General features: G+C 41.0%; 1 protein-coding gene across 1 annotated transcript; it reads left to right on the top strand.

Moving 5' to 3' along the window:
* Nucleotides 1–822: 822 nt before the first annotated feature.
* LOC139473969 (hexokinase type 2-like) lies at nucleotides 823–23,383 on the top strand. The gene is made up of 13 exons (XM_071256836.1): nucleotides 823–944; nucleotides 4,660–4,724; nucleotides 7,240–7,408; nucleotides 8,331–8,470; nucleotides 11,041–11,122; nucleotides 12,972–13,114; nucleotides 13,911–14,010; nucleotides 14,648–14,727; nucleotides 15,289–15,401; nucleotides 16,340–16,495; nucleotides 18,356–18,498; nucleotides 19,005–19,138; nucleotides 20,917–23,383. The coding sequence occupies exons 2-13, from the start codon at nucleotides 4,662–4,664 to the stop codon at nucleotides 21,013–21,015; spliced, it is 1,422 nt and encodes a 473-aa protein (XP_071112937.1). The 5' UTR covers nucleotides 823–944; nucleotides 4,660–4,661; the 3' UTR covers nucleotides 21,016–23,383.
* Nucleotides 23,384–24,845: the final 1,462 nt, after the last annotated feature.

Below are 24,845 nucleotides of genomic sequence, written 5' to 3'. Positions count from 1 at the left end.
GGATCGATGACATGTATCAACCAAGTCAGCGAGCCTGACCACCCGATCCCGTTCGTCGCCTTTTACGACAAGCATAATCTTCACGGGTCAGTGAAGAACTGAAATAATTCTTCCCTACCCTGGGAAACATACAGGACATCCATCCACTTGACTATGCCTCTTGGCCTGACATGCCTGATGGGATACCTTTTGACGCACAAATGGGCCCACTTGCACAAAGCGATCTTAGCTTTAAGATGATCGGAACTCCCATACTTTAACATAGGCTTACAATAGTAACGGCCATCATATATAGCTGGAATATTGCTGAGTGCGGCGTTAAACAACCAACAACATTATCTCCAAGCCTTGATTATGTTTCTTATTGTTTTCAGCGTGGTGTTAATCAAGACTCGACAACATGTCACCCCTACCCGTGAAGATCCTGAGTAGAATAGGTCTCCAGCAACGTGTGCTTGCCGTAAAAGGCAACTATGCTTGTCGTAAGAGACGACTAACGGGATAGGGTGGTCAGGCTCGCTGACTTGGTTGATGCATGCCATCGAACCCAATTGCGTGGACCGATGCTCATGATATCAATCACAGGATTGTCTGGTCCAGACGCGTTTATTTACAGACGGCCGTCATATAGCTGGAATATTGCTGAGTGCGGCGTTAAACAACAAACCAACCAAATCCATCCCTGTGGTGGTGCAATGTTTCCCCGTCTGAATAATGAACGTAGCCCAGACGCAATCCAATAAATCAGCAACTTGTTGAACATCGACAGAAGCAGCTGTGCTAAAATTGAGACAGCTGTGCGCACGCCGCAGCCTCTCCTATAGACCCTCGCGGTAACCACACACCATGCACCGGGAACAAGCTGGTGTAGACGCTGACATCGTCACGCTTGCACTTCTTGGAAGATCACAGCTAGACCACGTTCATTGTACAACAGAAATCAGGTGTGTACGTCAATTCTCATCATCCACAAACACGATCTGTAGGCCAAGTTACCACACACGGATTCTGGAAAGACACCTTTGCGCTAGAAAATCTAGTCTAGTTCTGCCACTGCTGGCCGAGCTTTCAAACTTATTGCAAGTATTTTAGACTCCGTGTTATAATGAACCTATTCCTTGCCACGAACAGCCAGAATTGAAACTTCGTTGAATTCAAATTCAGCATGCAACGAATATGTGTCGACATGTGCTCAAACAGAATTTACTTCACTTATGGTTTGCAAACCAAGCTTATCGATGCAATGTCAATAGACCTTTTAATCTACCGGTTGAAATTCTAACGTCATGTTTGTTTGCCTCCTTTAAGAAAAATCCTATTAAATCGCTAGATAATGGAAATCTTTACGAGAATCTTTACCAATCACGAGAATGCACGCATCGGATGTACTTATAGTTAGTTAGTACACGTATGGACTGTAACACTCCGAGATAGCGAACTGAGGGTGACCCTCGTGGCGCTGTTTTATTAAAACTTGAGTATGCATATTCTCTGGTGAGATTGAATTTTAGGGTAAATTATTTGAAACAGTCAGGATACCATTTTACACACCAACATTGTCGATTTGAACTTATTTGAAACATTTACGTTTATGTAGGTGGTTGTGTTCCGATTGTTGACACAAAACAAGATGAGGTTGTGCACCCTCACCAAGCAGGTTGAGAGGTCAATAGTTCAAGCAATAATGTCAACTGGTCATTGTGGGATTGTGGACAAGGTGTTCTGTTCAGGAGTTTGCAATCTGCCTTCATTTGTTATATATACAGAAAAGCAGATATGGTCCATGGAAATGTAACATTAAATTAAATTTGTGCTGTTTGATATTGATTGAAATTTGACAAATGGAATTATGTCTTGTTAACAACTTACTGCTATATGTTGAGGCGAGATGTATTGCAGTGAATGAGTGAGTGAGTATGGTTTTACACCGCTTTTAGCAATATTCAAGCAATATCACAGCAGGGGACACCAGAAATGGGCTTCACACATTGTACACATGTCAGGAATCGAACCCGGTCTTTGGCGTGATGAGCGAATGCTTCAACCACTAGGCTATCCGACGGCCCCGCGATATATTACAATTACACAGTATTGTTTTCAGTTGAAAATACTTTTTGTTGTGGCCAGACCAAATTCATTTATTATATTATTAATTTCTTTGGTCAATGATATGTGCTAAGAATAATGAAATATACAGTTCTTGTTTGTTGTTTAACGCCACACTCAGCAATATTCGAGCTATATGACGGCAGTCTGTACATAATCAAGTGTGGGGGAGACAATCCAGTGATTGACATCATAAGCATCAATCCACGCAATCGGGATACGATGACATTCATCAATCAAGTCAGCAAGCCTGACCCCCCCCCGATCCCGTTAGTCGCCTTTTACGACAAGCATAGTCGCCTTTTACGGCAAGCATGGGTTGCCTAAGACCTATTCTACCCTGGATCTTCACGAGTTAGTTAGGAAAAGGTACACAGGTTTTTTGACATACCATACTATTAAGAATATGAAGGTATCCCACTTTGCTTGAATATTGTGATGAGCTAGAGCATTTTGGACCCATGGAATTAATGGTTAGGTAGATACGAAGAAATAGACAACCTCGAGCACTTTGTATATAACTTTATCTGTCAACTTTAAGGCACTGCGATTCGCTGTGCAGAGTTGCATCCCTTAGGCACGCCAGAAACCTATGATTGTGGGTTCGAATCCCGGTTCACCCCGATTATATTACTAGGTTTGTCAGCACCATACCCGTGCTCCTGGGTTTCACCGAAGTGGTAAACGTCTGAGACCTGCATCACTTGGGCTTTTCTCCCATATTAAGCTGACACGCCGTGATATAACTGGAATACTGTTAAAATTGACGTTAAACCCAACTCACTCACTCAGTTATAAGTACAGTTGTTGATTACAATGTAACCTTGACCATGGACCTATATATTTAGGCCGTGCCTGTAGAATCTACATTGTAATCAGTACAGTTATTGATTACAATGGAAATTTTACAGGCACGACCTTAATATATAGGTCCATGGTCAAGGTAACTACAACATATGGTATCGAAAGTAGGTCATGTTATCTCCCTAAATGCATTTAGTATCACAGTAAACATCTCTTCAGAAGCTATTGGGCACGTGTAGATCCGGGGTGGAATAGGTCTTCATCAACCCATGCTTGCCATAAAAAGGTGATGATGCTTGTCCCGACTAACGGGATCGGGTGGTCAGGCTCGCTGATTTGGTTGATGCATGTAATCGGTCCCAACTGCGTGGCTCGATGCTCATGTTGTCAATAACTGGATTGTGTGGTCCAGACTCGATTAATTACAGACCGCCGTCATATAGCTGGAATATTGTTGAGTGCAACAACAAACAAACAAACCAAACCAGGAACTACTGAACCCATGAAACATGCTCATGACCATAAATGACGACACCTGAGTTTGTTGAAGAGGTTTGAATCTGATTATCAATATGGCCACCAAGGCAGCCACATTATGCAGCAGCAGAAACTTACAGCTTTAGCCCATTTGACCTTATAATGATAACATAAAGCAACCTTTAAAAGGGCCAATTTCTACCAGTCCGTATGATACCTTAACTATTGGGCAGCTTGACAAGGACTATAGGACAAGTGTCAATTTCTATCGCTATTGAAAGAAATATTTGTTGTCATTGCTCCATAATATTTGTTAAAAATGGAATGCTACTGATATATGTGCAGTTACCAGAAGGGCTCAGCATATGTGTTCTGTTTATGCGATAATTTGATTTTTGAAAATGATTTGACGTTTGCACTATGACTATCATCCGTTGACCTCTGACACAGCACGTGCTCTCGGACAATAACGCGAGAAACATGATGGCCGAATTCAGGTAACGTTGGGATACAATATTATCTAGATAGGCCTAATGTAGGTCAAAACATCTAGTATGTTTCGTTACTTATTTATCAGTTGCTTGTATGAATTGTTATGTTGATACACGCGACTATGCTTGTCGTAAAAGGCGACTAAGGGGATCGGGTGGTCAGGCTCGCTGACTTGGTTGATGCATGTCATCGATCCCAATTGCATGGATCGATGCTCATGATATTAATTACTGGATTGTCTGGTTCAGACTTGATTATTTACAGACGGCTGTCATGTAGCTAGAATATTGCTGAGTGCAGCGTTAAACAACACACCAACAAAACCAACCATTTTTGTTCCAAATGTAATAATGTCTGGGACATGTAGTTTGTGGTGGGGATCATCATGCTCCAATTTTCACAGTATTTTAATTTTTGACTTTCATTTGACCCTTTCTGTTTGGCCATGTTCCTGAATTCTCTCAAAATGCATTTATCTGAGACTTTGCAGAATCACCCTCATATCGAGAAACCCCTATCATAACTTATTGGGAACGTCAGATAAGCAGACATTGCATCGATGTATGGGGGTTTAAAAGTAGCTCTTGCTAGTGAACTCATTATTTCTCGTGATATCAAGTTTGTCAAATTGGTTATTTGACAACACTATCCATTATATGATAAGAGGTTTTAGGGCTAGAGATGGTGTTTCCTTGAGTATTTGCCTGATGTGCTATCAGTATTGATATTACCATGATTACCAAATTAGAAAAACCACGACATGTTTTTGTAATTTTGCAGAAATGGAAGCCATTGGTGATCGATTGAAAGGCAACTCAGTTCTCAGTGATGAGACGAAGAAACAGGTGATGAATAGCATTGTTTCACTGCCATCATGCCTGCAGTGCCATTATAGAATATACAGTTGAAAAATGGCTATTTGTACAATTATTCAATCTCATTAAAATCAGACCTTAGTCCTCGCTACCGCTAAACAAAGATCTTAAGACATCCCATTAGGGGTCATGTTAGAATGACCTTTCATTCAACTAATCAGAGCCTTGCTTACCAGATTATGAAAGTGACAGTCGGAATGTGATTTCTAATCATGCAAACTCGAAAACTTTAACACGGGGTATTCAGAACGATAGTTACGGGTTCAACGACTGAATCCATACAATCTAGACCAGCTATTAGCCATTCCAGAATGTTCTTTTGTTCAGGTTTCAAATTTTTCATCGAGAATTTGTCAAAATATGTTTTGAAGCGTAGTCGCCAATTTGAAATGAGTGCCGTAAAGCACAAGAAAGCTCCCTTCTGATTGGTCAATCCATTGGTCGGTCAAAGTTCGCGCAAGGTCGGTCTGATGTACCCCGTAATAGGATGTCCTCAGATCTTTGTTTAGCGGTAGCGATCTGATTTTAATGAGATTTACAATAATTTTGTTTTAACCACATCTGTAGTGAAGTGGACAGAGAGCCTACCTGGAGTTCAGAGTGTCGGTGGTTTGATCCCCGTCCAGGTCCTAACAAAAGACATTAAAAGATGGTACTTATTGTTACCTGCCTGGCACTTGTCATAAAGGGGATACAAATAAAAAACAAAGGTTGGTCGGCAATGAGTCGGTATACAGTGTTGTTACCCTGTCTGGCGCTCGGCATTAAGGAGCTAAAACAAGGACTGTTCGGCTCGGAGTCAGTATACTGTGTCTGAGTGGACTATTCATGTAAAACTGCGGCATGGTATCTCAGTGAGCTAGCTCTATAAATCGGCATCAGTCCGGACTAGTACAAGCAGCCAAACAAACACAAACACGTACATATATGTCACTATGTAAATGCAATAATCTCTGAGTACACACACATACTCTTGTGTACTTGAACATGTCAGAAGTTAAAAACTTGTAAGTCAAGACAAGAAAAAGGTTACCGTATTCGACGTTATTAGCGCCCAGGGCGCTCTCAAAATTAGAAATAGGGGGCTGTTATTGGAATATTAGTTTGGTGGAAAAAAACAGAGTTGAAAGATACATTTCGTGGTTTATGCTGACGGCCTGAACTGTTTATATAAGAGAGATATATTTTTCCAGAATTTAATTGCCCATAATTAAGGGTGCATATAACACACGAGTGCGTATTATACACGAATAAATAAGTCTTGTCTACATTTATCAATCGGAAGGAATGCTAATTGGGACTGTTCACTTGCCAATATATTAGCAAATATCGCTGTGGGCGCTTATTAGAGCGGGGCGCTTATTACGTCGAATACGGTAGTTGTCAACTGTTTGAACATGTATGATCTTCATACCATTACAAAAATTTCTTTAATATCTGTCATTTACAATGGGAAAAAATGTCCTATCTCATCCTTTCGAATTTGTTTGAATTTCATCAGGTCACTTTGAGAGATAGACATTATTACCTGATGCATTTGTTTCATGCTGATTTTAATGAATGAGTTTCAGAAAACTTTTTTTTTTATTTAAAAATTTGAGCCTGAAATCTTTTTTAAAGAAAAAAACCTGTCAACCAATCACATTTTTGTGGCAGACTGGCACATAATTTGTTTTGTCACGAAATCTTTGGGACTATTAATTTATTTTGATATTTGTACTAATGCTCAAGTGCACATACGATGGGTAATAATTAGACGTTATTATAAGCCAGTTTTCATGTCATACCCCATATCAACCCTTGAACCCCATTTCAACCCCCGATCCCCATATCAACCCTCGACCCCATATCAGCCCCTGACCCCCATATCAACCCCCGACCCCCATATCAACCCCCAACCCCATATCAACCCTCGACCTCCATATCAACCCCTGACCCCCATATCAACCCTCGACACGAGGACAATAAGGACAGCAGCCTGATACGGTGGTAAGGGGTTTGTGTGGGGTATGATATGAAAACTGCCATATAATAACCCTTATATTATATATATGCAATGAATGCAATGCATTTTCACCTTATTTGGAAGACATTGTCATGGGAAAGTTAGCCAAGCAGACGACACACTAAGGGACGTAACTCTAAATTCTTACCACCCAGGCAGATATATATATTGCTCATTTGAAATGCATTGACAAGCCATATCCATGTTGGCTCTATCAAACCTGCAAAATGCTTAATGTCATTGATGGGTTCTGGTAAAGTGAGTTATGTGCTTCTTAAAATCACAATGACCCGTGAAGATCTGGGGTAGAATAGGTCTTCAGCAACACATTCCTGCTGTAAAAGGCGACTATGCTTGTCGTAAGAGGCGACTATGCTTGTCGTAAGAGGCGACTATAATCACAGTATGATACCTATAGAATAAGAACATTATCCCTTACTTTTGCCTTAAAATATATCACTGTGATGTTGTTGTGGTCAGCTGGGGGAGTTTCTGCAGCCCCTGGTGCTGCCGCGGGAGGTGATCGAGAGAATCATGGCTGGCATGGAGGACCACATCAAACTTGCCAACAGCCCTGACCGCAGTGTGCGCGACAAGTCGGACGTCCTCATGGCCAACACTCATGTCCGATGCTTGCTGGACGGGAAGGGTACGCTCTCATCTCGCATTCTTGTCCGTGCATGATAAAGACATACTGTGAATCTTGAATTAATGCTTCTCCAGATTAATACGACTGCTGACCCCTAGCCAAAAATACAACTCAATATCAAAGCAACTCCCCCCACCCAATCCCCAGTGGAATGATACATATCCTTACCTTAATCCAATCAAACAGCAAATAGCATCGGTTATTAGCACTGAGTAGAGCACTTCCGTAAAAACAATATACAGTGTTTTCCTAGAAACAACACACAATTTATTCTGGTGGCAATAAGGAAGTTCAAAGGCAATGAAATAATTGAACCAACAACAGTTCACTGATTGGTATGCGGAGAAGGTGTCAACAAACTTGAAGGCAGATGACAAGACAAATGCTGTAGATCTGAGGAGTGTGATGAAGCCTATCGATGCGCATTGGGTTGTGTCGGCCTTTGACCAAGTGTTGCATGGTGGCATCTGTCTGGACTGCTGGAGTGGTCAATGATCCCTAGTTTGACATTAGTGGATAGAAACCTTTACCCCTGAAGTGATAACTCACTGGATGCCTTTTGTGTAATTCCTCTTCTTTGAATGACATTGTTATATACTTGTTACAACTACTGCTCAATAAACCGTGTTTTTGTTTATAATCAAGTTGGTATTTCCGCTATCCAAAGTGCCATCTTATTGTTGTTCATTTTGGAGACATAAATGTGAAGTTTCATTAATGCAAGCAAAGACACATTTTCCTAAGCTCCTCACAGTGTCACTGTCATGCCGTTCGCCACTGACAGCATAGCCAAGGTTTCATGCAAATGTTTGGGACAAGTAAAAGCTAGACACAAACTAGAAACTTGGGAAAAAATAAGAAGCTCGTTCAATATCCTATAATTATCTGAAATTATGTCTGACTTTGCAAATTTCCATTTCAGAAAATGGTACCTACTTAGGCCTAGATCTAGGTGGGTCCAACTTCCGCGTGGTGAAAGTTATATTCACGAACGGTGAGGCATCAACCAAGACCAGCTACTACACTTTGACCGATGAAGTCCGGAGTGGACCCTGTGACAAAGTAAGCAATGCTTTTTACGATCACAATTCATGGAGATAAATTACCGTATTCGACATTATAAGCGCCCAGGGTGCTCTCAAAATTAGAAATAGGGGGCTCTTATTAGAATAATAAAAGAGTGAAAGAGTTGAAAGATCGTAAATTTCGTGGTTTATGCAGACAGCCTGAAATTATACAAAAGAAAAGTCTGTGCATATTATACACGACAGATATATTTTTCCAGAATTAAATTGCCCATATTTAAGGGTGCATATAACACATGAGTGCGTATTATACACGAATAAATAATTCTACATTGATCAATCAGAAGGGGTGCTAATTGGGATTGTTCACTAGCCAATAAATTAGCAAATATCACTGTGGACGCTTATAACAGCGGGGCGCTTATTACGTCGATTACGGTAAGTGATGATTTTTACCCATCTGCTCAGTTTGGGTGAATACCATAAAACAAATGTTAGACATCTTATGTATCAATTGATTAGAAATATACGACCACCATTCATTTATTTCTTATATGAGATTTCAACATTATGTACAGCCTCTTTAAGGATGTTGATAAAATGTACATTTAAAAATATTTACCCAAATTTTAATAATGATGACTCCCTGAATAGAATCCATCCTCGGAAATGTTGGACTAGTCCATTTTACGGACAGGTGGGTTATGTTTGGTATTTTCCGCATATTCTCACAATCCTCACGCCGATTGTACCTTTTCTCCTAATACTAATTGTCAAATCTCTCCCACTTTGGGATGCAATTGTTCGGCCGCTGCGTTCATCTGCGTTGCCCAGCTACATCTATGGGGAACAACTCACAAGACGCTTCCCCCTAAAAAATAACGTTGTCAAATATATAACGTCATCAAGTCGCGAGTACATATTTGAATCTCCAGAAATGACGTCATGATAGAACAATGTTTTATCATGTAATAAACCATGCTTTGGTCTTCATTGTTCTTTAACGATTTATCACATGGCTATCTTATATTTTATCATAAAGTGGAGCCTCTAGCCACTGAATACATGAAGCAAAGAGACTCCTTGTCTGGCAAAAGGAAATGTTTCATGTGTCACACCATCGTGTGTCCTGTGTCAAAGTCCCGCCCTCCTGGACTATCTTTTATCTCCATTCTGATATAAATAAGGGGCAGTCGGGTAGCTTAGTGGTTAAAGCATTCGCTCGTCACACCGAAGACCCGGGTTCGATTCCCGACATGGGTACATTGTGTGAAGCCCATTTCTGGTGTCCCCCGCCATGATATTGCTTGAATATTGCTAAAAGCGGCGTAAAACCATACTCATTCCCGCACTCGCTCTGATATAAATAAACCCATTTACTGGCATAGTTTAGTTTTGAAGCTGATTGGATTGACACAGCACTAAAACTAGCCTTCCGATCCAACATGACTGAAGAATCTAAATATCTGTAGTGGTATGAGAGATGAAGGGACGTTACTTCTGAAATACAGGGGGGGGGGGGGGGGGGGGGGGGCACGGCTGGCCCAGTCGTCTAAGGCGCCACGATTCGCTGTGCAGAGTTGCGTCCCTTGGACATGCCAGAAACCTATGATTGTGGGTTGGAATCCCGGTTTGCCCCGAATTATATTTCTAGGTTTGTCAGCACCATACCCATGCTCGTGGGTTTCACCGAAGTGGTAAACGTTTAAGACCTGCATCACTTTGGGCTTTCCTGCCAACATTAAGCTGACACTCCGCGATATAAGTGGAATACTGTTAAAAGCGTTGTTAAACCCAATTCACTCACTCACTCTGAAATACAGTGAATAGATCCAGGGTATTTATCTTGAATCGAGATACAGAATACTGGACTGTTGAGGACAGTTAGAGACAGTAAAAATGGCTTGGGGTTTTCTCAGACAAAAGATTTGAGAACTTTGAATATTAATAATAGCAGACACTATTTTATACAAGTTCCAGTATTCTTGTTTATACATGTTATAAATCAACTGACCACAACCAGAAGACTCCTTCTAAATTAAATGAAAAACATACCAAAACTATTTTTTTGATGTATAAGAAAAATAAATATTACAAAATTCAACTTTGTTCTCAAATATATGATGAAGTGCATAGTATATAGTGAGCCTCTGACAAGAGAAGAGACTCTGATGGAAGTGAATTCAATAAAATAAAGTGTCCCTGACTAAAGTGTATATATTAGCTGCTTTTTATCCACCCATGCTGAAAACCATGCGTTTTAAGGGTGTGGCCTTAATATTTGTTTGTTTGTTTGTTTGTTTGTTGTTTAATGCCGCACTCAGCAATATTCCAGCTATATGATAACGGTCTGTAAATAATCGAGTCTGGACTAGAAAATCCAGTGATTGACATAATAAGCATCGATCAATACAATTAGGATACGATGCATCAACCAAGTCAGTGAGTCTGACCACCCGATCCTGTTAGTCACCTCTTACGATAAGCATTGGTTGCTGAAGACCTATTCTGACCAGGATCTTGACAAGGTGTTGCCTTGATAGAGTAACTACCACTGGTTTAGATCTATCTCATTGAAACATCATCAGGTTGATTTTTCTGTTGCAGGTATTTGAATTTATCGCCATCAGCATCAAAGATTTCCTGGAGAAGGAAGGTTTGGCATCTTCAACAGACAAAATCCCTTTAGGTAATACTGACAAGCAGAACTAATAGATATCCCTTCTGTTCCTTCCGGGGGCACGGGTGGCCTAGTCGTCTAAGGCGCCGCGATTCGCTGTGCAGAGTTGCGTCCCTTGTGAACGCCAGAAACCTATTATTGTAGGTTCGAATCCTGGTTCGCCCCAATTATGTTTCTAGGTTTGTCAGCACCATACCTGTGCTTGTGGGTTTCACCGAAGTGGTAAACGTCTGAGACCTGCATCACTTAGGGGCTTTTGTCCCACATTAAGCTGACACGTTGGATATAACTGGAATATTGTTAAAAGTGGCGTTAAACCCAACTCACTCACTCCGTTCCATCCAGTCTTTGTCTTCAAACATGTAGACATGAGCGTCTCTGCTGATGTGACCTTTTGATAAACATCATGTATCTCATCCCTTCATAATGAACAGAAACATGTCTTGAATAAACATAGTTTATTCCCCTTGACTTCTCACACACATCGAGTCAGTGTTCACACTTTAAACATGGCCGCTGAGTGACGTAATCAGGCATGCATCTCTATATATAGTAAAGTGTGTTTATAACGAACACGCTTATAATGAACTGACGGATATGACAAACTTATTTTTTTTGTCCCGATCATTTTTATATATATACTGTACATGGGCGGATACAGCTTTTTTTAAAAGGGGGGGTGCACAATTAAGATCTATTTATTGTCTTCAGTGGTAATTTATACAGAAATAAAGATTTTTTTCGAAATAAAATCCGCCCATGCTGTATATCTGCTAATAACAAAACTACGGTTATGACGAACTCAAATTTATAGTCCCTTAGTGTTCGTTATAACCCTAGTTATAACCCCTGAGTCTGCACTTTATATTCTCGAACCAATAGCTCTTACACGATTCATTATACATCATTAATTGAACTGTATAATCTTTACATTTTTGATACTTTTGATCCTAAACTACATTTTCACCACTCAGTGAAGCAATGAGCATGATGAAGGTATCGCCTCAGTCAGCCGATAATGTAATTCACAATAACTAACCTATTTATTAGTTCAAAACTGACATATGTTGTTACTATATTTACTTTTTTAGCTATTGTGTCCCGAACACAATTCCTATGTGTTACTGTTGTAAATTTAAGGGTAGAGTTATTATAGTGCTGAGATCTTTTTGTGGTCACCATTCCACACTGAAAGGGGCGGTCGGGTAGCCTAGTGGTTAAAGTGGTCTGTAAATTTAAGGGTAGAGTTATTATAGCGCTGAGATCTTTTTGTGGTCATCATTCTACTGTGAAAGGGGCGGTCGGGTAGCCTAGTGGTTCAAGTGTTTGCTTGTCACGCCAAAGACGCAGGTTTGATTCCCGAAATGGGTACAATGAATGAAACCCATTTATGGTGTGTCCCCCCATAAAGATTTTTCAGAAACTACTCAATTTACATGAATGAAACTGTGCATGATTACCGAAGAGATACCTGTCAAGACTGAGTTGAAACATTGACCCCACAATCTTTTTCTCTAGAGTTACCTCCCTTTCTCCATGTATATTCACTACTAAAGGAAGCTATCTTTATAACGAACATGCTTATATCGAACTTACCAATATAACAAACTTACTTTTTAGTCCCGGCCATTTGTTGTATATATGCTGTGTATATGCTTAAATCGAACAACAGTTATTTCAAATCAAAATTAGTGATCTCTTTGAGTTCCTTTTAACCATAGTTTACTGTGTATGAACAAACAAAATTCTAATGAGCTAATGTGTGTGGGGGATAGTGATATAGTGCTGTTTTCTTGTGTCTTCAAGAAATGTTACAGTCCTATGTTTTTCATGACCTAGAGTGTGACTCTGTCTCCAGGGTTCACCTTTTCCTTCCCCACGGAACAATACGCCCTGAACAGGAGCAAGCTGCTGACCTGGACGAAGACCTTCAAGAACCCAGATGGACCTGGGAGGGACCCGGTACAGATGCTGGAGCAGGCCATACAGAAGGAGACGCCGGTGAGCTGATCTTGCCTACCAAGTAGGGCTGGGATAAGTCCAAATTTACTACCTGGGTACCCGACCCCCTATTACCTGACCCTACCTGGGTACCCGACCCCCTATTACCCGACCCTACCCGGGTACCTGACCCCCTATTACCTGACCTTACCCGGATACCCACAGTAGCCACAAGAGTTGGGTACAAAATGTCTGATTTGGAGTTGTTTTACTGGACTCTTGGCAAAAAGGTATTTAGGTACGTCTGTAAAACGATCTGTTCATGCCGACACTGAAGTTGACTGAAGCTCTATGTTTACTCAAAACATATAAAAGTCAGAAGGAATTTGTAGGTTACCATAGAGTTGTAGTGGTGAATTTTTCTCATTAAATGATATCATGAGACTAACCATGGGTCCAGGTATTCCTGTGGGTACCGACTCCTACTCAGTACCCACCCGACCCAAGTACCCTAATTACCCGTCCCAGCCCTAGTACCAGGTAGTCCTGTGGGTATCCGAGTCCTACTCAGTACCCACCCGACCCGAGTACCCGAATTACCCGTCCCAGCCCTAGTACCAGGTAGTCCTGTGGGTATCCGGGTCCTACTCAGTACCCATCAAACCGGAGGATCCCAGTTACCCGTCCCAGCCCTAGTACCAAAGAGCTTCACACAGATCCCATATTGCAACATGTCCATAGTCAATGAGGACTTGACACCTGATAAGATGCCGATAAGGAACTGAAAAGTCCATTTGCAGGGGCTGCCAGTCGATGTCGTTGCAGTCATGAGTGACCCCACTGTTCTGTGTTGCAGGGGCTGCCAGTCGATGTCGTTGCAGTCATGAGTGACACCACCAGCACACTGATGGCTGGAAACTATCTGGACAAGAAGTGTCGTATAGGACTTATACTCGGTGAGTTCACACGAGGGCTTCCTGTTAGAGATTTGTCTATAGATTTGTTAAACAGAAAGTCAAGGCCTCTGTCAGGTGTGTGACTGGGTGTTCTGTCAGGTGTGTGACTGGGTGTTCTGTCAGGTGTGTGACTGGGTGTTCTGTCAGGTGTGTGACAGGGTGTTCTGTCAGGTGTGTGACTGGGTGTTCTGTCAGGTGTGTGACTGGGTGTTCTGTCAGGTGTGTGACTGGGTGTTCTGTCAGGTGTGTGACTGGGTGTTCTGTCAGGTGTGTGACTGGGTGTTCTGTCAGGTGTGTGACTGGGTGTTCTGTCAGGTGTGTGACTGGGTGTTCTGTCAGGTGTGTGACAGGGTGTTCTGTCAGGTGTGTGACTGGGTGTTTTGTCAGGTGTGTTACTGGGTGTTCTGTCAGGTGTGTGACTGGGTGTTCTGTCAGGTGTGTGACTGGGTGTTCTGTCAGGTGTGTGACTGGGTGTTCTGTCAGGTGTGTGACTGGGTGTTCTGTCAGGTGTGTGACTGGGTGTTCTGTCAGGTGTGTGACTGGGTGTTCTGTCAGGTGTGTGACTGGGTGTTCTGTCAGGTGTGTGACTGGGTGTTCTGTCAAGTGTGTGACGGAAGGTTCTATTGTTGTGTTCCAGGTACAGGGTTTAACATCGCGTTTGTGGAGCATGTGAGGAACATAGAGAAGTGGACAGGAGACAATAAGGAACCCACACATGTAAGTTGCAGAACCAGACAATCCAGTGATTGACATCATAAGCTTGACCTACACAAATGGGATATGATGACATATAGCAAGCAAGTCAGGGAGCCTGACCATCCGATCCCATTAGTTGCCCCTTTAATATGAAAAGCAAAGAATGAATGGGAACACAGTTATCGGAGAAGCGGCAAACAAGATAATCACATGCATTCGGGTCTTGAGAATTGACATTACATTGCTCTCATGTTGGATAAGTCCCAAGCTACCTGTCTTGATCGTAACAGGTGACCAAATGGATTGGTTCGGGGACTTGGTGGATTGCATGTCTTCGTACCCAAACAGCGTGGGTCATTGTCCACAATAACAGTCACTGGATTGTCAGGTCCAGACTCTATTATTTACAGACTGCCGTCATATGGCTGGAATATTGCTGAGTGCAGCGTAAAACAATAAACAAACAACCAAACAAACAAACAAACTTGATTATTTACAAGCTGCTTTATAGTTGGAATATTGCATTGCAGCATTAAGCAAGAGACAAACAGTAAAATGAGTGAAACGTTGTTGATGTTGCAGGTCCTGGTGAATATAGAAAATGGTTCACTAGGCGACGGAGGATCACTGGACTTCTACCGGAGTGAGTTTGAGAAGGAGGTGGACAAGCACTCTAATCATCCCAACTCATTCACGTAAGTTAGCTTACAATGAATTTAATTAACATCAGATCTACTCCAATATGATACCTATGTTTGAACGCTAACCTTCCACAGAGGACTTCAGGTGAACACTGAGAACACTTCAGCCAAATCTGAATGAAGGATACAGGACTTTTTGAGCCAATCAGATGTCAGCTTTGACACATGTGGGTCAGATGTCATTGTTCCCGTTTACCTGTAATTACCAGTTTCTTACCGGTAAAATTAGGCTTGGACCGGTAATTAATGAGACTGCCCGTCACTGTGGACAGGGAAGTAAAGTACCTTATAAATCTTTGTTGTTGAACAAAACATCACGATATTCATATAAGTGTAATTTTCAAATGATAATAAACAGAATCAGCTTGTCTGTTGCCATCTGGGTTTCCCCTCGTCTATTCTTAGTGCAAAGAAATAACATTTCACTTTGCTTCAAGGTTAAAAATCTATTTGTAGCGACTTAGTCTCGAAATATTAAAAAAGAGAGAACATTGTGACTGAACTTTGTGAATGAAGCGTAGATCAAACTAAGTTACTTCAGAGATGACGTCATTTCATTAAACATGTTGAAAGAATTAGAACCAGGTAATTAAAAAATTGTTTTTTATTTGTTGAAAGTTGGTACTGACACAAATTAGGGGAGACTGGTTATTTTTAGAGTTTCAAAAGCCAGGGGGAACACTGAGATGTACACAAAACACACCTGTGACACACACAATGTATGCTTGGCGGCATGAGGACGCTCTCTGCCAGGTCACACTATATCTACTCGATCCTTTTTTTTCAGTTCGTACAGTTTGTTTTGGGCACTGGAGACCAAACAAATCATGAGAACCTTGCTGGTATTGTGTAAACTTAAATGTAATGTTTTTTAGGAGATGGTACTTCATAGAGGTGTTGGCCAGGATAAGAGTCGTCTCCCTTTGTTTCAGGTTTGAGAAGTCATTCTCTGGCCACTATCTAGGAGAGCTTGTGAGGCTGGTACTCGTCAAGTTGATTGATCAGAAACTGTTGTTAGGGGGCGCTACCTCAACACAGATATTGGAGCGATGGAATTTTACAACCACAGATGTCACAAAGATCGTTTGGTGAGTTTAAAGGTAACGTCATTGGTTACCACAATGGTCTGCACAGATTTACACAGATGGATGGGCCATAGCTTTGTAAGCCTTGAGTGGAAAGTAAAAAGTATAATTTGCGTACAAATGTTTTATTCTGTCACGGTCATCTGAAGCTGTAAGGTGGATTTCTGATAGGTCTGGTACCCTCATTTCTTCTGCATCTTCTGATTGGAAACTGAGATCAAAGTTACCGATCACCTCTTCAATTATGGGATCTACTCATCTCAAACTGTGGAAAGGGAAGTCTTCTTCAGTCAGGCTAATTTCTCTATAATTTCACACTGACAATCTCGCCAGGCAATAGTAGCCGTTTTCGCTTGAGGCCAGGTGACGTTTTTGCCAATTGGTGCCGTTTTTGCCAGGGGCCGTTTTGTTGAGGTGCTGTTTTAGCTATAACCCCAAAAATATTCTAGGTACTTTTTTATTGGGGCATATACCAGGCACCAAAGGAAATTGTGCATAGAATTACATGCACAGTTTCTTTAGGTGCCGAGTACCTATATGTCCCAATAAATTACTGTCAGTCTTCCTCTATTGTGTTCAGAACATGAAAGCAAAATGGCAGCCAGTTCTGTAATTGGGCCACCCGAGTGCATTGTATCATGCCATTGAGGACTTGCTTTGCAGAGTGCACAAGTACCATGCCCCACTTGGTGCATAAGGCTGGCGGGCAGGTAAATATTTCCATTTGGTTCCCTGTGAGCAAGTCAAATATAACTAAAAACCAACAAGAAATACAGTGCAACCCTGTTTGCGATACAATTTCACACACAACACAGTTGAATAGTATTGTTTCTATATACACCTAGACAGGTAGTTTTAACATAGATTATGCTGTTATCCGTACTTATACAGTTTACATGCCAAAGGACAAGCTGACACATCCCACTTTTGAAAATTATTACATAGAGAATCTCACCCGAGTGTCTTTTGACAAAAGTGATAAAAGTGGAAAATCTCCAAGGCTTGCCGAGGAGTTTTTCCACTTTTATCAACTCATGTTGATATATTTTATATCAAAAGACACAAGGATGAGATTTCATTTATTATCCAACATCATTCTTCCCACTTTTTCAGTTTGTTGACAGTAATAAGCACTGCCTTAAGTGTAAAAAGTACAGCTAACAGCATCCGTAGCAGAGCCTTTAGTGATGTCATTTGATTGTGATGTCATGGTAACCAATGATGTCACAATGGTCTGCAAAGCATTGTGATGCAATTTCATTGCAGCAATATCTACAATTTACATATCGCTTGATCTCACCCAAGTGATATCTCCTGTGGGAGCCAGTTTTGGATGATAAACATGATTTGCAGTTATATTATGCATGAGCTTCTTGGTATATGATGCTTGAACTAAGATTCTAAAAAGATATAGCCCATTGTTCCAGTGTAAATAATGCTGACTTTATTTGCAACCGTTGAATTCCGCCATTTTGTCATATTTGCTGCGGACCACTTCCTGCAATGGAGGTGAATGGACGTGTAAGCATGGGAATGATATTCTGAATAACATTCTTGTTGTAAGCATGTTATACTTTTATGTACAAACCTGGATGTAATGTGTTGAGGAAAGGTGACGATGTTCTGTAAACAATGTTGTTTGTCTGTGCTCTAAATTTCTGTTCACGAACTTGGACATGGACTGAGAAAAATTGACAACCGTTCCAGTAATTTGAAAGTTATACATTTTAAAACCTCATATTTATTATGGACATGACAGAATTTTCACCTTTCGTGAAAAATATATGAGTATTAATTTTCCAACATCCATTATTAAAATCCATTATTCCACAAATTATGTTTTCATGGTAACGTTGATTTCAGTGATAAGGAAGGAGATGGGAAGAACGCCAGGGATGTTCTGAGCAGGATGGAGCTGAATGACAAGGCCAGTGATGAGGATGTAGAGATGATACGACAGGTTGCTCTCTTCATGTCCAAGAGAGGGGCTTACATCGTCGCATCAGGTCAGACTTAGATAGGAGTCCAGTATTACATAATTTGAGGCCATCGTTCAATTTAGACAATAAGCATGGTGGTAGCATGAGTGAGTGTGTATGGTTTTATGCCGCTTTTAGCAATATTCCAGCAATATCACGGCGGGGGACACCAGAAATGGGCTGCACACATTGTACCCATGTCGGGAATCGAACCCAGGTCTTAGGCGTGACGAGCAAACGCTTTAACCACTAGGCTACCTGACCGCCCTGGTGGCAGCATGACTTAATGACCGAAGATCTGATTTTTTTTTAAGAGGGGTTTGGATTTTGTATCGAGATCAGATATTTTGTCAGCTACAACTACAAAACCAGATTATTTTTTTATTTCAGACTCTGAGTCTGAATTGTTTTTCAAGAAAAACACCTTGCAACAATGTAGTTTTTGTGGCAGGCAATTGTTTCCAAAATTTTCAGTAACAATTTGTTTTTCGATAAAATCAATGTTATTATTATGAGTTGTGTACTGTCTGCAGCTCTAGCCGTGTGTGTACGTCACGTGAATCTCCCAGAGGTGACGGTCGCCATCGATGGGTCCGTCTATGAACATCACCCAACATTCCATCCTGACATGACAGACTTGCTGGAGAAACTAGCCCCGCAGAGCAAGGTAGGTAGATTCACAACCTGGCGCCTGCTGGTCTGGCTTCACTTGTGTCAAGACCCGGGGTAAAATTGGTCTTCAGGAACCCCTGCTTGCCGTAAAAGGTGACCATGCTTGTCACCAGAGGCGATTAACAGGATTGAGTGGTCAGGCTAGCTGACTTGGTTGATGCATGTCATCGTATTCCAATTGCGTGGATCGATGCTCATGAAGTCAATCACTGGATTGTTTGGTTCAGACTTGATTATTTCCAGACTGCAGTTATATAGCTGGGTGTGGAATATTGCTGAGTGTGGCGTTAAACAACAAACAAACAAACAAACAAAAAACCATCAGTATTGCATGGACTTTGTCTGTGTACATTAGTCTTTTACCGATGCCGTGAATGGAACCAGAATTTATTTCATAGAAATCCTGCGAGAAGTTATTGCTGGGTACATTTAAGTGCACAGGGGTAGTTGTGAGACTGGCGGTAGATTTTAGTATATGCCAAAATACCTGGGTAAGTGGTAAATGGTGTGCCGACTATGACCCCTTCAGCGTTATGTATTCATAGTATTCTACTCAACCTTTAATAGACCCGTGAAGATTTCAGGGTAGAATAGGTCTTCAGCAACCAATGCTTGCCGTAAAAGGTGACTATGCTTGTCGTAAAAGGCGACTAACGGGATAGGGTGGTCAGGCTCGCTGACTTGGTTGATGCATGTCATCGATCCCAATTGCGTGGATCGATGCTCATGATATTAATCACTGGATTTTCTGGTCCAGACTCGATTTTTTTACAGACCGCGTCATATAGCTGGAATATTGCTGAGTGTGGCGTTAAACAACAAACAAACAAACAAACAACAACATTTAATATGTATATACAGAGTGTGGGACCTGAAAGTGTGTGTTTTGATGCCTGGAGAGGTTGTGATACAAATAGTGTCCCATGTTGCCATGCCACTAGGGAATGTTCAGCTTCAGTTAAAGGTAATGAAAGTAAGTATGCAGTTCAAGTACGCAGCTGCTGTCTTCTAATTACATAACAGAATGAAATAGCCCAGTATTCCTTTGAAATATTTAGAGGCATATATCTTGTGTGTGTGTGTGTGTGCGTGGTTCTTAGGCAATTACTTTTGAAAATATTGTGCAAGCAAGCAGTGTCTTTTGTTTCTTTTTAGTTGTTGTTCAAACTAGTATGTAAACAAGTAAACAGATGTGTAACCGAATAAACAGTTGCGTACAATCAACCTGGGAAAGGGCCTCCCTATGTAAATGTATTCCTTGATGAGTAAAATACTGGAATACAGTATTTGATAACCGTTGGACTTAGAATATTTGAGGATTTTTTGGTTGTTTTTAAAAAAATTGGAAATAATAATTAAATATGCGGTGAACTTTATGATGATGCAGGTGTGCCTTAGAACCAAAACTTTTATTTTTTTAAGCCTAAAAATTTAAACTATGAAAAATAAATGCCTGCCGCCCCCAAGAGGTACATGTCCGAGACCTGCATCACTTCGGGCTTTCCTCCCACATTAAGCTGACACACCGTGATTTAACTGGAATACAGTTAAAAGCGGTGTTTGCTATTGAACGCCACACTCAGCATTATTCCACCTATATATGACAGTGGTCTGTAAATGAACATTGATCTACACAATGAACATCTGATCCCATTAGTCACATCATACGACAAGCATGTGTTGCTGAAACCCAACTCACTCACTGCCGACTAGTTGATGCTGCTGTTGGTCGCTGTTGTACATCATTCTACATTATGTTTTGCTTGTTATCAGGTCAAACTTATCCTGGCCAAAGATGGCAGCGGACAGGGAGCAGCGTTTGTAGCAGTGTCGGCACTCCGACAGCGGGATCTCAATCTTCTCAGTGCCTAAACATCTGTGTATACATACACCAGTGTTCGAAATACCTGCCTGCCCGACCGTTCGAGACAGGTTGATTTCAACTCGGGCTGCCAGATTCTCAAATCCCCCTGCCCGACGGTCGGGTTATATTTCATATGTGAAAATATTCTAAATATTTCCCGATGATAAGCATTAATTCACATGTAAAGATGAATGATAAAATGTAACCAAAAAGAAACCCCGTTAGCTTATTCTGAGAAACATATGATTATAGTGGGCAGGCAGGTTTTGGTCAGGGCTGGCAAGTATTTCAGCTAGCCAGTCCTGTGGTGTGGCTGAAATTTTGGGGAGTTTCATACCCTGACATACACAATCTCATTAAAATCAGATCTCAGTTCTCGCTACTGCTTAACAAAGATCTGAAGACATCACATTACGGGTGACGTCAGACCGACCTTGCGCAAACTTTGACCAACCAGTTGATTGACCAATCAGAAGGGAGCTTTCTCATGCTTTATGGCACCAATTACAAATTGGCGACTACGCTTTGAAACATATTTTGAACAGTTCTCGATTACAAATTTGAAAACTGAACAAAAGAACATTCTGAAATGGCTAATAGATGATCTCGATTGTATGGATTCAGTCGTTAAACCCGTAACTATCGTTCGGAATACCCCGGGTTAAGTTTTCGAGTTAGAAATCACATTCCGACTGTCACTTTCATAATCTGGTAAGCGACACTCTGATTAGTCGGGTGAAAGGTCGTTCTGACATGATCCCTTATGGGATGTCTTCAGGTCTTTGTTCAGAGGTAGCGAGAACTAAGGTCTGGTTTTAATGAGATTGATACATACACAGTTTAACGATTGATTATCAATTATCAATTGTTAAGCTCTGGAAATACTTTAATACCGACTGTTGTCGTAGGAATCTACAGGGATACAAATCTGCTGATTGGTCTATGTTTCGTGAGAATATCACAAAGCTTGGTGATGTTCAAACAGATCTAAGTTCTCGCTGCCGCTAAACAAAGATCTGAGGATATCCCATTTCGGGTCACATCAGACCGACCTTGTGCGACCTTTGACTGACCCATGGATGACCAATCAGAAGGCAGCTTTCTCGTGCTTTACGGCACAAATTTCAAATTGGCAACTACGCTTCGAAACAGATTTTGACAAATTCTCGTTAACAAATTTGAAACCTGAAGAAAAAAAACATTCTTGGATGGCTATAATAGATGGTCTAGATTGTATGGATTCAGTCGTTAAACCCGTAACTATCGTTCAGAATACCCCATGTTAAAGTTTTCGAGATTGCATGATTAGAAATCGCATTCTGACTACCACTTTCATAATCTGGTAAGCGACGCACTGATTGGTCGGATGAAAGGTCGTTCTGACGTGACCCCTAATGGGATGTCCTCAGATCTTTGTTTAGCGGTAGCGAGAACTAAGGTCTGATTTTAATGAGATTGGGTGATGTATCATATTTTTCTCACATGTTTTATTTTGCATGAATATTAATATTAATAATATTTCATGGCTTATTGATATTTTAGTGAAGTTGGTATATGTTACATGGGCACATTTGATTTCATTCATTATCAGTTATGTATACACTTCACTTGGGGTGCACAACGAACCACATTGATGAGCTTGTACCCATGTGGGGATTAAACCTGCTTGTGTCAGCGAACTCCTTGTCCTGTTCATTATTGTGTGTTTTTGTTTTGTACCAAATCATATCAGGAACATGTGATATAACAGAGGCAGCTAGATATACCTGTTTGATGCAGAGACATTTGTTACAGGGTGGAGTCTTCAGTTGAAGTTATATACACTGGTGAATATATATTCGGTGCAAATAACAGCGAACATTGTTGATATTTTTTCATTGTTTTGGCTGGTATATAAACCAAACATTGAAACTTCTTGCTCGTGTACAGTCAGAATACATGTGACATACAGTGTGTGCATGTATGACATAAACATGTGTGACGACCAGTTTCGCAGCTCATTCTCTTGAAATATACTGATGACAAGAAATAAGGTAACGGATAGCAATGTAAGCATTTGTAGACATGAAATTCTGTTTGTATGACACTGACATTACAGATGATTGAAGATTATTGATGTAAAGTCTGTTTGGTTTATTGGATGAACACAGCATTCAACTCTCTGTTGCAAGATTACTGTTCCTTTATTTTATGCCATCAGTATATTGGCAGGGTTCCTTGAAACTGAGCCAGCTTATAGGATTGAAGAGGCACTTCATGAAACAATCTTCTGCTTTCCACACACAAATGTCTTGTTTTGCTAACCCTGACTTTTGTAAATATACATATCCTTGTCTTGACTAGGTCTGTATGTTTGTGTGACAGTGGACTTTCCAAGGTTGTACAATAAACTACAAATAATTGGTTTATTTTGAAATAACCGTTTGGTTTGTTGTTACTTTGATCATGACGGGATCTGAGGAAGAGTGACATGTGACTTGTCTACAGTGAGTAGCATCCTCTATATCTCCAGGGCTCACATTTCGGTAAACCTACACTAACTCGTAGATCCATTCCCATGGTACTCTCAGTATCATTACCCGCCCTTGATTTTACCCGACCTTGATTTTCATTACCATTTTACTGACCAATCAAATGTTGAGATAAGGAAGAAGGAAATGGGTATGGGAAGAGTTTCCATCGCCATTTTAAACAAACATGATGACATCATTTCAATCAACAAAGTTTTGGAGGGCTTTCTTGTTGACACTGTCTAAATGCAAGAAATACCAGATAAAATAAGAAAACATCGAGACACCCTACAGTGAAGCACAACAGTTTGTTCCGGTATAAAGGAATTCAATCAAAGCGTACGATTAAAACCATGTGCAGCATGGACCAACTGGAATCATGACATGTAAAATTGAACAACTTTTTATCACCTCCCCGGTGGCTCAGTGGGAACACAGTGGGTGACAAAACTATATGTTAGGTTGCAGGTTCGATTCACATGGAAATTTTTTTCAAAAATCAACATTATAGTCATATCAAAAGGCCAGTTTTTAAAATGTCAATTGTTAAACCAAGGTATTACAATTGTATTAAAAAGCCTAAAAGCAGTTTTAGAAGCGACCCATTTCAAAACCAATTTTCTTTCAAAACAGGTTTGGAAGGGAAGGGCTTTAGAATCTAGGTTTGGAAGATTAGCTGGTTACTGATTTACTTCCCATATAGGTTCATCCAAGGTTGTCGGGAACCGAATGCAATATAGGGTAATACAGTGATATGTTTAAAACTGGAGAAGCAGTCAGCAGCTGTCATCGGGATGGTGTTGGGGTTGAATCAATGCCTACACCAGAAACAACTTTCTGCTCCAAGTTTGATGAAAATGTATTGTCACTGTGTAATATTACCGTGTGGTTAAAAAGGTTGACCCGTAGCCCATACATTAAGGAGAGTATGAACCTACATAGAAAATGTTTCTGTCTTCAGCAAGACATCTTCCCGAGGCAAGTGAGTTAACTGACATTAAAAGTCCAGAGTGATTGAGAGAGTTGGGTTTAACGCCGCTTTTAACAGTATTCCAGTTATATCACGGCGTGTCAGCTTAATGTTGGAGGAAAGCCCAAGTGATGCAGGTCTCTGACGTTTTACCACTTTGGTGAAACCCATGAGCACGGGTATGGTGCTGACAAACCTAGAAACATAATCGTGGCGAACCGGGATTCGAACCCACAATCATAGGTTTCTGGCGTGCCCAAGGGACGCAACTCTGCACAGCGAAATGCTGTTTTTTAGACGACTGGGCCACCTGTGCCCCTCTGCTCCAGAAATGAAATGTGATGGACAGAAGGACAGC

The sequence above is a fragment of the Haliotis cracherodii genome, unplaced genomic scaffold (assembly GCF_022045235.1).
Source record: "Haliotis cracherodii isolate W230 unplaced genomic scaffold, xgHalCrac1.p SCAF_3, whole genome shotgun sequence".
Lineage (NCBI taxonomy): Eukaryota > Metazoa > Mollusca > Gastropoda > Lepetellida > Haliotidae > Haliotis > Haliotis cracherodii.
Note: the sequence above shows the minus strand (reverse complement) of the source record. Positions and strands in the feature narration are given on the sequence as shown.

What these genes read in the sequence shown, in the direction of transcription:
- LOC139473969 (XM_071256836.1), top strand. Translation starts at nt 4,662, where the DNA reads ATGGAAGCCATTGGTGATCGATTGAAAGGCAACTCAGTTCTCAGTGAT. An exon ending in AACAGACAAAATCCCTTTAG is followed by an intron (nt 11,123 to 12,971) that starts GTAATACTGACA and finishes CTCTGTCTCCAG; the next exon opens with GGTTCACCTTTTCCTTCCCC. An exon ending in AACTAGCCCCGCAGAGCAAG is followed by an intron (nt 19,139 to 20,916) that starts GTAGGTAGATTC and finishes GCTTGTTATCAG; the next exon opens with GTCAAACTTATCCTGGCCAA.